This window comes from Bos grunniens, chromosome 23 (genome assembly GCF_055505025.1).
Source record: "Bos grunniens cultivar Pamir isolate PY7600 chromosome 23, Bosgru_T2T1.0, whole genome shotgun sequence".
In the NCBI taxonomy this organism is placed as follows: domain Eukaryota; kingdom Metazoa; phylum Chordata; class Mammalia; order Artiodactyla; family Bovidae; genus Bos; species Bos grunniens.
Genome location: NC_141187.1, coordinates 20,674,647 through 20,687,141, shown reverse-complemented (window position 1 = coordinate 20,687,141; position 12,495 = coordinate 20,674,647). Strand labels below are relative to the sequence as shown.

General features: G+C 41.9%; 1 protein-coding gene across 2 annotated transcripts; it reads left to right on the top strand.

Annotated features, from left to right (window-relative positions):
- The first annotated feature begins 283 nt into the window (after positions 1–283).
- On the top strand, positions 284–12,068 carry ENPP5 (ectonucleotide pyrophosphatase/phosphodiesterase family member 5). Of its 2 annotated transcripts, none has more exons than XM_086371972.1 (4): positions 284–341; positions 3,286–4,149; positions 4,889–5,065; positions 9,431–12,068. In XM_086371972.1, the coding sequence occupies exons 2-4, from the start codon at positions 3,321–3,323 to the stop codon at positions 9,856–9,858; spliced, it is 1,434 nt and encodes a 477-aa protein (XP_086228098.1). In that variant the 5' UTR covers positions 284–341; positions 3,286–3,320; the 3' UTR covers positions 9,859–12,068. The 2 variants fall into 2 exon arrangements, with proteins under 2 accessions (XP_086228098.1, XP_086228097.1); XM_086371971.1 differs by having other exon boundaries at positions 284–481.
- Positions 12,069–12,495: the final 427 nt, after the last annotated feature.

Below are 12,495 nucleotides of genomic sequence, written 5' to 3'. Positions count from 1 at the left end.
CCACAGCATAACTGCCCGTCTAGAAAAGGCACAATGCAGAATGTTTCTGTGATCCGGCAGAGGGGGCCTTAGCGAGCCCTGGGGCTCCTTCTCCTTCCTGCCCCCTGGAACCTCCAGGCTGGGTCCAAGTCACCCCTCACTCCCCTGACTCCCGCCGGATCCACCCTTCAAATCCCGCAGTGCCCGCCCCACTGATTGACAGGCGGGGCAGCCACTCCCAGGAGCCCGGCTTTCTCTTTGTCCCGTAGCCAATAGGAGCCAAGAGGCGGGGCCTGCGGCCGGTAGGCGGTGCTGGTCAGGTGCAGTGCTGGTCAGGTGCTCTGCGTTGAGTTGGCGAGCAGGTGAGCAGCTGTGGATTTGGGGGGCACCCTTTGCTCCCGCCGGCTCCTGGCTGTTGCCCCGGGTCTGCGGGAGGGATCCCTTTCCAGGCCTTCCCTCCCATTGCCCCAAACCGATGCGGACTGAGCGGATCGCCGCGAGGGTAAGAGTCGGGGAAAGTGGGAGGCTGGCCTCCTCGAGACCCACCTGCCTCTTTAGGGACCCCCAAACTATCCTTCCTCCCGTTTCCACTGCACACTTGTACAGAGCCCACGTTAGGGCATCTTCTGGCCTCGGTGGGCGGGCTGGAGTTCTACAAATTGGGAACGTACCCTACGCCGAGATCCTTCCCGGAGCTAGGATGAAATCCCGGTGAAAACGATGGGGAGACGCATCACCATCCTCTTGACGTCTGTTCGCTCTACATACACCTTCTCATCCTTCACTTTCTCTCCTCTCCTTTCTTGGCGCCCCTTTCCTCTAGATTTCCAAGGCTGTAGGGGAAGGGCTGGAGGGGCGAGGAATTGGAAAGCAGCCCAGTGAAATCTGGACCCAGAACGAGGGATTCCACAGCGCCATGAAGCACTTTGTGTTGGAAAAGAAAGAAATCAGATTTCTTCCATCCCCACCCCCGCTTCCCTGTTTGTTGCTTTATGTCATCGATGTGATAATGTTGGTTCCTCTTACCAAACATTCCTAAGCTTGAGGCAATGGTTAGCCTTTGTTTATTTGCGTTTGTCCCAGGAAAGCAGTTCGGTCCTGCTTATTACAGTTGCTGAATTAATTTACTACAATAGAGGAGAAATCAGATGTTTCATGTCGTTGATTCATTTTTTAGCTTTAAATTATATTTGGTTCATAGTATCCTTTCTTGTGTTAAGAAAGTGAAGGACAAGAGAGGAAGAGGAAGAATCACCATTCTTAGCTAGAAATGTTAGTAAATATTTTTGCAGTTCCTTATTGGGACTGATTATTCATGTTCCTTCCAGAACTGGGTAGTTTCTTGCCATTTGAAGAATAGTTTTTTAAATTTAATTTTTGAGCCATTGTCTGGAGATCAATACCTACAACAATTTCAGTTTAAGTAATGTTCTGGTATGCTGAAATCATGGTTAAAAAAAACAAACAAAACAAAACAGAAGCAGAATGCTTGCCCCTGGTAGCAAAGCAGGCATGCCAAGCAGTTTTTATTTACCAGCACTTATAAAATAGGAGGGCAAGACAGGTTCTTTTTCTGAGGTTTAAAAATGTTTTCAGCATATTCAAATTAGGAAGGTGTCAAAAACTGAATTCAAGAGATTTCTTGGCACAAAATATAGTTAGATCCAGGTTTGGTGGGCTTATAAATAACTTCATGCAAGAATGAAGAGCAGAGGGAAATCCTTACTGGATTTGCAAACCTAATGAGAACTGACAAAATTTACATATGTATTGTTTTTCGTATTATCTCTTATTAGCTTTCTTGAATAGAATAAAAGCTTTTTAGAAATAGAGGCAGGTGAACAACAGCAATTACAACTGCTTTGATCCCAAGAGATTTATTTAATCCTGGGAAGTGCCTGTTCTACACACACCACTGATAAGATTAAATGTTGATGAATTTTAACATTAGGAAAAATGAAAGTGAAAGTCACTGTCTTGTCTGACTCTTTGTGACCCCATGGACTGTAGCCCACCAGGCTCCTCTGTCCATGGAATTCTCCAGGCAAGAATACTGGAGTGGGTTGCCATTTCCTTCTCCAGGGGATTTTCCCGACCCAGGGATCGAACCCAGGTTTCCTGCATTGCAGGCAGACGCTTTACCAACTGAGCCACCAGGGAAGCCACTAACATTAGGAAGGTCAACATCAAATTTCAGATTTACACTTCTGTTATACTTAGTTCCGAACCTAACTGTTTTATTTAAAGAAGACTATGTTTTGATTGAGGGCAGAAGGAGAAGAGGGCGTCAGAGGATGAGATGGCTAGATGGCATCACTTATGCAATAGACATGAACTTGGGCAAACTTCAGGACATGGTGAGAGACAGAGAGGCCTGGTGTGCTGCAGTCCATGGAGTCTCAAAGAGTCAGACATGACTTGGTGACCAAACAACAACAACAACATGCTTTGATTATTTGGAGAAGGAAATGGCAACCCACTCCAGTATTCTTGCCTGGAAAATCCCATGAACAGAGGAGCCTGGCAGGCTGCAGTTCAGAGGGTTGCATAGAGTCAGACATGACTGAAGCAATTTAGCACACACACATGCTTTGATTATTAATACATGAATACCGATTATGTTTCACAAATATATTAGAATGTCACAGTTTTCATGTCACTTCAAGACACCAAGTTAATCTCTTACTATGATGGACCAAACATAAGGCCTTGCCATTGAAACATGGAGGTTTACCTATGTATTTTTAAACAATATTATTTTTGAATTTGCTAGTGCTAATTCCTGTTGCTAGGTTCCTACAGCATGTCGAACACTAATGATGAATGTGTCCATAGGTATTTCAGTTCAGTTCAGTTGCTCAGTTGTGTCCGACTCTTTGCAACCCCATGGACTGCAGCATGCCAGGTCTCCCTGTGCATCACCAGTTCCCGGAATATTTGGACATGTATAAATGTCCATGAGCAGGAGCCAGAAGTCTAAGTCAACCTGAAAATGTTTCTGAAAAGTTGTATGCAAATTATTTCATCTTTTAAAATAATATTTGGGGATATAATTTACATAATTTCTTTGAGGAAATGTTTTGGTAAGTTCTTAGAAACTAAAACAATTTCTAAAGTGTGAATATATTTCTTAGCTTTGTTATAGAGAGCCCCATGTTTCTTGTTTAAGATGAAATTCTGCAACATAAACCTTCCAGGCTGTGATGTATACTATAACTGGGGTTACTAAGTGCCATCATTCTCTGTTTTGGGTAAAGTATGTAAAACGAAATTATTGCCATTAACTTCTATATTTTTCTTATACAGATTATCTTACACTGAAGCAATCAAGTAGTTTAAAAATGACTTCAAAACTTCTCCGGGTGTCCTTCATGCTTGCTGCATTAACACTTTCAGTTACATTTTCTCTCCAATCAGACCAGCCAAAGGTTCTGCTAGTTTCATTTGACGGATTCCGCTGGGATTATTTATACAGAGTTCCAACACCCCATTTTCACTATATTATGAAATACGGTGTCCAGGTGCAGCAAGTTACTAATATTTTTATTACAAAGACCTACCCTAACCATTATACTTTGGTCACTGGCCTCTTTGCTGAGAATCATGGTATTGTGGCAAATGACATGTATGACCCTATTCTGAACAAATCTTTCTCCTTGGATGACATGGATATTTATGATTCTGAGTTTTGGGAAGAAGCGACACCGATATGGATCACAAATCAGAGGGCAGGACACACGAGTGGTGCGGCCATGTGGCCCGGAACAGACGTCAAAATACATGGAAGTTTTCCCACTCACTACATGCCTTACAATGACTCCGTTTCATTTGAAGACAGAGTTGCCAAAATTATTGAGTGGTTTACGTCAAAAGAGCCCATCAGTCTTGGTCTTCTTTATTGGGAGGAACCTGATGATATGGGCCACCAGTTGGGACCAGACAGTCCGCTCATGGGGCCTGTCATTTCAGATATTGACCACAAGTTAGGATATCTCATACAAATGCTGAAAAAGGCAAAATTGTGGAACGTTCTGAACCTGATCATCACAAGTGACCATGGAATGACTCAGTGTTCCCAGGAGAGGATCATAGAGCTTGACCAATATCTGGATAGAGAGCACTACACCTTGATTGACCAATCGCCAGTGACCGCCATCTTGCCCAGGGAAGGTCAGCCTGAACTGAGTGGTGATCTGGGGCGGGGTGTGGACGTGGGTCTTCATTGCTGTGTGGGCTTTTCTCTAGTTGTGGTGTGAAGGCTTCTCATTGCAGTGCCTTCTCTTGTTGCAGAGCACAGGCTTTAGGGCCTGAAACTTTTTACAAACCTCATCTCAAAGCCTCATACCAACCTGTCATTCATTATTTCTGTTTTAAAGGTAGATTCTGTTTGAGTTTTAAACAAACTCAAAACGTTTAACATGCCCAAAAAGAATTTGAAAGAGAATGGATACCTGTATGTGTATAACTGAAATCACTTTGTTGTGCAACTGAAAAGAATCCAACGTTGTCAATCAACTACACTCCAATATAAAATAAAAAGGCCTTTTTTTTTTTTTTTGTAAGTTTTACATCCCCAGGGTTGCAAAGAGTTGAGCATAACTGAAACAGCTTAGCACACTCATGCACACATGGACATGTGTATTTAAGTCTTTAGAGATTTCTGGTTCAATAAAATGTCTTCTCTGAAGGTGAATTTATTTTAAGAGAAGATTATTTCTCAGTTTCCCCCGTGGGGAGCGGGGGCGGGCAGGGGCTCTAAATTGTCTGGTAAGACTTCATTACCTTGAACTTGCTGACTGTCTACATCAGTAGGATGTCTGCATTGACTGACCTCTGTTACCATGGTTGCTTCTTGGCTGTAGCGGTGAAAGTCTTGTTCTGACTGCTTCTCCTCGTCCTTCTGTTTTAGGCAAATTTGATGAAGTCTATGAAGCACTAGCTCAAGCTCATCCTAATCTGACTGTTTACAAAAAGGAAGAGGTTCCGGAAAGATGGCATTACAAACACAACAGTCGAATTCAGCCCATTCTCGCAGTGGCTGACGACGGCTGGCATATTTTACAGAATAAGTCAGATGACTTCCTGTGTGAGTATGTTACAGTCTTTCTCCCCATTCTGCATCATCTGCTAAAGTGGAGGCCAACTGGGAGTTGTTTCTGCTGTATTCAACATTCTGTTTACCGATTGAATAACTAGGCTAGTGTCATACATTAATAGCTAAATAAAGATCCAATAAATATCCCAATAAAGATTTACTGGGACTTTAAAATGAGGTAACCTACTAAAAGTGAAACATTTACTTCTCTTGAAGTCATCAGACCAAAGATAAGCACTGTGCCCGTTATAACCATTATGTTCCTGAGAAAAACCTGAGTTTTGTAAATTGAATCATTTTCTGCATCTGCTTCATACTCTGGTTTCATAAAAGCGTCATCTCTATTTTTCTCTGCAGTTGTCAGCTTTCTAGTTTCTTTTGCCCTGTGGCTCTACAAAATATAGGCCAGCTTTGCTTTACACCTTGGGAACATTTCTAAAAAGAAGTGCATATTGGCATGGATAAACATATATCAAGATATATTTTCCTAATGAATACCTAGTGGTGTAATTCTGGAGGTGTTTCCATTATATAAATTTAGAAGATGATGGAAATCCCATTGAAAATTCAAGCGTACAAAATAACTTTCTGCCATCCATAATAGAGGCTTCCCTGGTGGCTCAGATGGTAAAGAATTTGTCTGTACTGTAGCAGACCCAGGTTCGATCCCCGGGTTGGAAAGATCCCCTGGAGGAGGGCATGGCAGCCCACTCCAGTATTCTTGCCTGGAAAATTCCATGGACAGAGGAGCCATCCATAACGTGTAGTTTTCCCTTTTCACACAGCTTTTAACAAGTCAGTCAAATGGAAGTCATCCACAGGATGTAACTCATCTTTATCGTGCCTTCCATTTGCATATTTGCTCTCAAACTGACTGCCCACCCTTACCCTGATCTGCTCTGTATCAGCAGTGACAGATCCCTGCTGCTGCTGCTGCTAAGTCGATTCAGTCATGTCCGACTCTGTGCGACCACATAGACGGAAGCCTACGAGGCTCCCCCATCCCTGGGATTCTCCAGGCAAGAACACTGGAGTGGGGTGCCATTTCCTTCTCCAATGCATAAAAGTGAAAAATGAAAAGGAAGTCTCTCAGTCATGTCCGATTCTTAGTGACCCCATAGACTGCAGCCTACTAGGCTCCTCCATCCATGGGATTTTCCAGGCAAGAGTACTGGAGTGGGGTGCCATTGCCTTCTCCGATATCAGCAGTGACAGATCTCTACAGACTAAATTTCCCAAGCTACTTTATAAGCTGGTTTCTGGTTCCATTTGGCCAATAGAGAACCTTGGCAGGAGTATGGAAGGCAGGAGTTTGGCAGAAGCCAGGGTCTGTCCCCCATTCTGTCTGCCCCAGCCTAGGACTTCATGTCCACTGTGATCCCAGCTCTGGAAAACCTCCCTGTCTGTGGCCTCAGCTCCTACTAAGTAGTCCTGCCTTTGGGGCTCTGGTGACTCCGCCTCTTCCTTCTGTCCCTCCAGCTCTGGGGGCCATTGAGGTTGCCACTGGGGACTATTCCCACTGATCTACTCACGGGGTAACCTTGCCATCTCATGTTTACTTCTGATCTTCAACACTAGCCCTCATCTGAAACTCCCTCTCTTAAATTACCTGGCATGGGATCTGCTTCCCTGGCTGATAGAGACATTCACACGCACTACCAACCAATTCACTGGGGGTTGTTTCCGTTGTTACTGAATGTTGAAGCAAGCATATGGTACCGACACTGACTAGAAATGCTCCTTGATATATTTGAGATATTAAAAAAATGTCCCTTTAGGTAGAATTGGGTTCGCATCATGTTTATTGATAAAGAGAAAAGCAGTTACCTGGCAGTGGCATTGATAGAGCATAAATGAGTCATACTGGCAGATGTATATGTGATGGATTCAGATCCTTAAAACAGGTTTTACATACAGATAATAATCTGTAAACCAATAGTTATCAGGCCAGGAGAGCTGTATTAAAGTTTTTAAAAATAATTTCTTTGGCCATGGGAATAGTTGCCAGCTTTATATGTTCAGGCTTTCATGTATTGTGCAGGTGACTCTTATGTGAGAGGAGTTGCTTAGAAAAGAACTGCTGTCTCTGAAGAGACAGAATTACAATTAACAATTAACATAAATGTCAGTGGCTCTCTTGAAACTTTGGTTCAGTGAACTACAATTACATAATAGATGGTCACTCCTATTTTGAATCTAAAACCTTAATGGTGCTCCTGTTTATGTTAATGTTCAACATAATTATTTTTTCAACAAAATAATTAAGTACTGGCTACTACAGTCCTTCTCAGCCTGAGTTCTAGAAGAGAATTCAGCCCTAATGTCCAAAAGCAGCGGTTCTCAAAATGTGTTCCCTGGACCAGCATCATCCAAATCTCCTGGGAACTCATTAGACATGCAGATTCTTGGGCCCAACCCAGATCTACTAAACTGGGAACTGAGAGGGTGGAGCCCAGAGATCTGTGTTTTTACCTGCACCCACCCTCCCTACCCCGGAGTCTCATACACAGTCAAGTTTGAGAACCACTGCCCTTCAGTTCAGTTGAGTTGAGTCGCTCAGTCGTGTCCGACTCTTTGCGACCCCTTGAATCGCAGCACGCCAGGCCTCCCTGTCCATCACCAACTCCCGGAATTCACTCAAACTCACGTCCACTGAGTTGGTGATGCCATCCAGCCATCTCATCCTCTGTTGACCCCACTGCCCTTAGGCATCCATTATTAAATACTGTCTGCTGGATCAAGCGTTTATGGTAGGGGCTACCGCTAGGAAGGGCTTCCTGGGTGGCTCAGTGGTAAGGAGTCTGTCTGCCTGTAATGCTGGAGACCCAGGTTCAATTCCTGGGTTGGGAGGATCCCCTGGAAAAGGAAATGACAACCCACTCCAGTATTCTTGCCTGGAGAATTCCATGGACAGAGGAGCCTGGTGGGCTATGGTCCATGGAGTTGCAAATATTTGGACATAACTGAGTGACTGAGCATTCGCCACTAGGAAAAAAAGTCCCTCTTCATGGGAAAGGTTTTCTAGGTCATAATGAGTTCACTTCAAGTCTGATTTTCTAGTAAGAAGTGTGATAGGATTTACTTTGCCTTCATGGTTAGAGTCTAGATCCAACTTTTCATAGACAGGAGCCCAACAATCATCCAGTTACAAATTATATAATGGCACATTTCCCAATGTTCCTGTTGATTAAGTAGAATAGCACAGCCCCAGTCAGATGATTCCTAGTGATTCATAAATCCAGCATTATTTCCCCTTGAATAAGAAACTCAAAAGAATCATAGCACTAAAAATGACTCCTTTAAAAGATGGATTTTGCCAGGCAGATTTGGAATTACTCTGAGAAGACGACTCTCAGAGGAATTGATTTAGGATTTTTTTTTCAATTCTGTGTTCCCATTGCACATTTCCTAGTAGCAAACACAAGCAGTAGAGGCCAATTTGCCAGTCATTCTCACCACCTTTAAAATACAGCCTTTCAATTCTCTTTGGTTGCCATTTTATTGGCAGTAGAACCCTGATATTATGCTAGAGCCACAAGCCTTTAAAAGGCAGCTTTTATTATGCAGGGGTTTTCATCCTTCAATTTTGTATCTTCTTCTGACTTATCAAGACTCCAAAAGTTTTTAACTTTTATTGTAGCCGTACTAAAGCAGACAGTGCTAAGCTGGATCCTGATCTGAAACACCAAGACAAGATTTTACCCACAAGTTCAGATCTTTATTTTTTGATTGTTGTTCAGTCACTATGTTGTGTTCAACTCTTTGTGACCCTGTGGACTGCAGCACACCAGGCTTCCCTGTTCTTCACTATCGCCCAGAGTTTGCTCAAACTCATGTCCATTGAGTCGGTGATGCCATCCAACCATCTGGTCCTCTGTCACCTTCTTCTCCTCCCGCCCTCAGTCTTTCCCAGCATCAGGGTCTTTTCTAATGAGTCAACCGATAAATTATGAATTATCATAATAATAAATTATGAATTATTGGCTTCATGACTAAGGCACCTTTATCCCTTTATCTTTAGAACAATAACTGGAACATAGTAGGTACCTAACAAGTAATTGCTGAAAATTAGTTTACCTGCCAATAAAAAAAATCACTTTTGTGTTCCCCTGACTTGGCTCAGGGAAGTTTACCCTTCTTCCTGTGGCCTATGGGAAAGATTTATGATCATTTGACTTTTCGTTTCCTGAATTGAATCGTGATGTTGACCACAGCAGAGATGATGTGTAAAGGATTCTTTTACTTAAAAGTCAAATTAGATAAAATTTGCATGTAAGTCCAGCATTCAATGATACAGTTATTTCCATTTTAATACCATCTGGTTGGCTAACTTGTTCATGCATTTTATCTTCACAGTAGGCAACCACGGGTACGACAATGCATTAGCAGAAATGCATCCTATTTTCTTAGCCCACGGTCCTGCCTTCCGAAAGAATTTCACAAAAGCAGCCATGAACTCTACAGATATGTACCCCCTGCTCTGCCACCTGCTCAACATCACTGCCCTGCCTCACAACGGATCACTCAGCAACGTTCAGGATCTGCTCAGTTCACCGACTCCAAGAGCAAGTCCTAATACCCAGACCCCTCCTCTCCTCCATGGTAGTGTGAAACCAAGAGAAAATGAACAAGACGAGTCATATGCTTATTTCATAGGGGTGTCTCTCGGTAGTGTTATAGTTATTGTGTTTTTAATAGTTCTCATTAAACATTTAATTCGAAGTCAAATATCTGCCTTACCAGATTTTCAGGCTGAAATATCTCAACCATTATTACAAGCCTAATGCTTCTGTGATGTGAAGATGGCATAGTTATGTCAGTGTTTAAAGGTTTCAGATTCTAGGGAACTAGCTTCAGACATTTGCACAGACCATTAAGCAGTTATGTAATATACAGGGGCAGTCACACACACATTCACACAAACACACACACACACACGGACCAAAATATACTGACCTGCAAAGGATGAAAGATGGGGAAGTATATTTCCATTGTTCTCTCTGGCTTCCGGTAGACAAGATCCTGCTTTATTTGTACTTGGCACATACAATGTATATATTTAGCAACTTTGCACTATTTGAAGTACCTTACACATTGCACTTTACTCTCCTAATGGTACTTTTATGTGAAATGCACTTTATTGACAATTATGTCTTATCATTCAGTAGAAAAAGACAAATTTTACACCTATGTCCCAGAATACTTGTTATTCCTTGTTCTAATGGAATGAAATTTCTAATAATTCCTGAATAATATAGAAATATATCTCCTTACATTGGGAGAATGGGAAGAAAGTGAAAACTGTTGAAAATGAAATGTGATGACCTTTGAACGTTGGATTTCAGAGAGATGGGTTCCCAAAGCAGGGTGCATCTGTGAGCACTCCTTGTCATATTTCTTTCCATACGACATGGGTTTTCATCTTATTTCCCCCGCAAAACAGAGATCCAGATGCTGCTGGATTCATTCTAGGCATATCATTTCCATCGTGACATTCATTATTGCTACTTCCTGATGTAGTCATTTTACTCTGATTTTGATAAAAAGACACCATGAATATACATTTGCTTCCTCTCAAGTCTAGCCCTGCCCTAGAAGGGTAGAAGGGACCAGGCATCATCTCAGCAGTGTTTTCTCTTGCTCTGTAATTATTTGCTTCCTTGAAAAATAAATCACTAGTAATTGCGTTAAAAATCAGATTAGATCAAAGAGTGTTTTGTTTCTGGTAACCTGTAGTGACGGAGCCTTTAGATTTGAGCATTTGAAGGTCCAGCATTGCAAGAGAGCACAAAATATATTGGGAAAAATGTCAGCGACACAGTCCTTGAAAAGAACTGTGTGGAGCTTGGGGGAAATAATTAGGAGTTTAGGGGGAAAAAATATTAGGCAGGACCAGTGTTTGCAATGTACCCAGGACAGTGCTAAAGGGTGCCTGGTGGCAAAATTTAGTGAGACACTACCTAGAGGTAACAGGTATTGAAATAAGAGTTGAGATTATAGCCTTGTTTCCTTGAAATATTTGAATATCTACTCACATATGCTCAGTGGAATCAAAGATGAATCCAGGTTCACAAACAGACATTACTCCTCAGTAGGACTTTTCATTCACAAAAGACTTTATCTCCTCAGTAGGGTTTTTCACCTGCCTGGTCATCGCAGCTCCTCATTCCCACCATGGAAAGCTGTGCTTTTGGTCTCTTAAGTAGTCTGGTTGGGGAGAGGGTAGTATTACCAGTGGTTTCTTAGAGGAAAGAGGAAGCCCCAGAAGAATAGCTTTCCTTGAAGAAAACAGAAACCAGCTTATAGACATGTGGCCCATAGATACTACTATGCTTTTGTGTATATTTATGTGCCCACCGGCAAAGAAGTAGGTGAAATGGCAGAAGTGTTCAAGAAAGAAACTGTACATTTGAGGTAAAGAACAAAAGTGGCAGAGTGAAAAATAGAAGTGCTTCCTAAAATCAGGTGAATGATTTTTAAATGCTGATGCCAATAAAGTGTTGGGACCTAATTCTTAATACAACCTCTTAATGGGATAGAATGAAATCACTGGAAATGTATCAGTAGCATAGATTAAGAAGCTGAGACATGAGATGGTAGACAGCAAACTCCTCAGCAGGTCTGAACTCTGGATTAGACATTTTAGAATATGCGACTTACTCATATTGGCTTGCTTTATAGTGATCAACTGACCTGTGTGATTCAGATGCCACATCTAATGACCTGAAGATGAAATTGGTCTATTTAAAAGCAGTTACTATTCAAGTGCAATCTGTGTATGTAAATTAATTGTTGTGTTAAATTCATTTTAGAGGGTGCTATGATGACCTTCGTGGTAAGAAGAGAGTAAATTCTCTAACGCTGATGAAATCATTAAAACTCTGAAGATTTGATTATTGAATGGTTCTTTTATTTACAGATACTTATTTTCCTGTAAAATAGCAGCGGAGAGTTTACCTGAAAGAAAATAAAATTTTACACTTTGCTGGGAAAACCTTGTCTCTCATGTTTTGACAGTTTTGTTGTTGTTCTGGTTTTACCTGCATGGTAAACTTTTGTGGCCAAACTCTCTGGCCAAACTTTTGTGTACAGTCAACACAAGTTAGGACACAGAAATAAAATGGAGACCGGCTAATCTTCCTGACTGTAAGTAAAAACTTTTCAAAGGTCAGAAGAATGGAATCCGCCCCCAGCACAACACTGACATCTTTTCTCCCCATCTTATATCAACTGTTTTGAAGTTGATTAATTGATACCATTTTTCCTGTTCAGGGTATGTTTTATAATTTCTTCTGCCTTTGCCACCTGCCATTTAAATTGAAAACTGCTTTGCAAAATGCTTTCTGACCTCTTAATTAGAATTGATCCTGTTATTAGTTTCAGATTCTTACAAGAACCTAGTTATAGAACATCTATTGTTG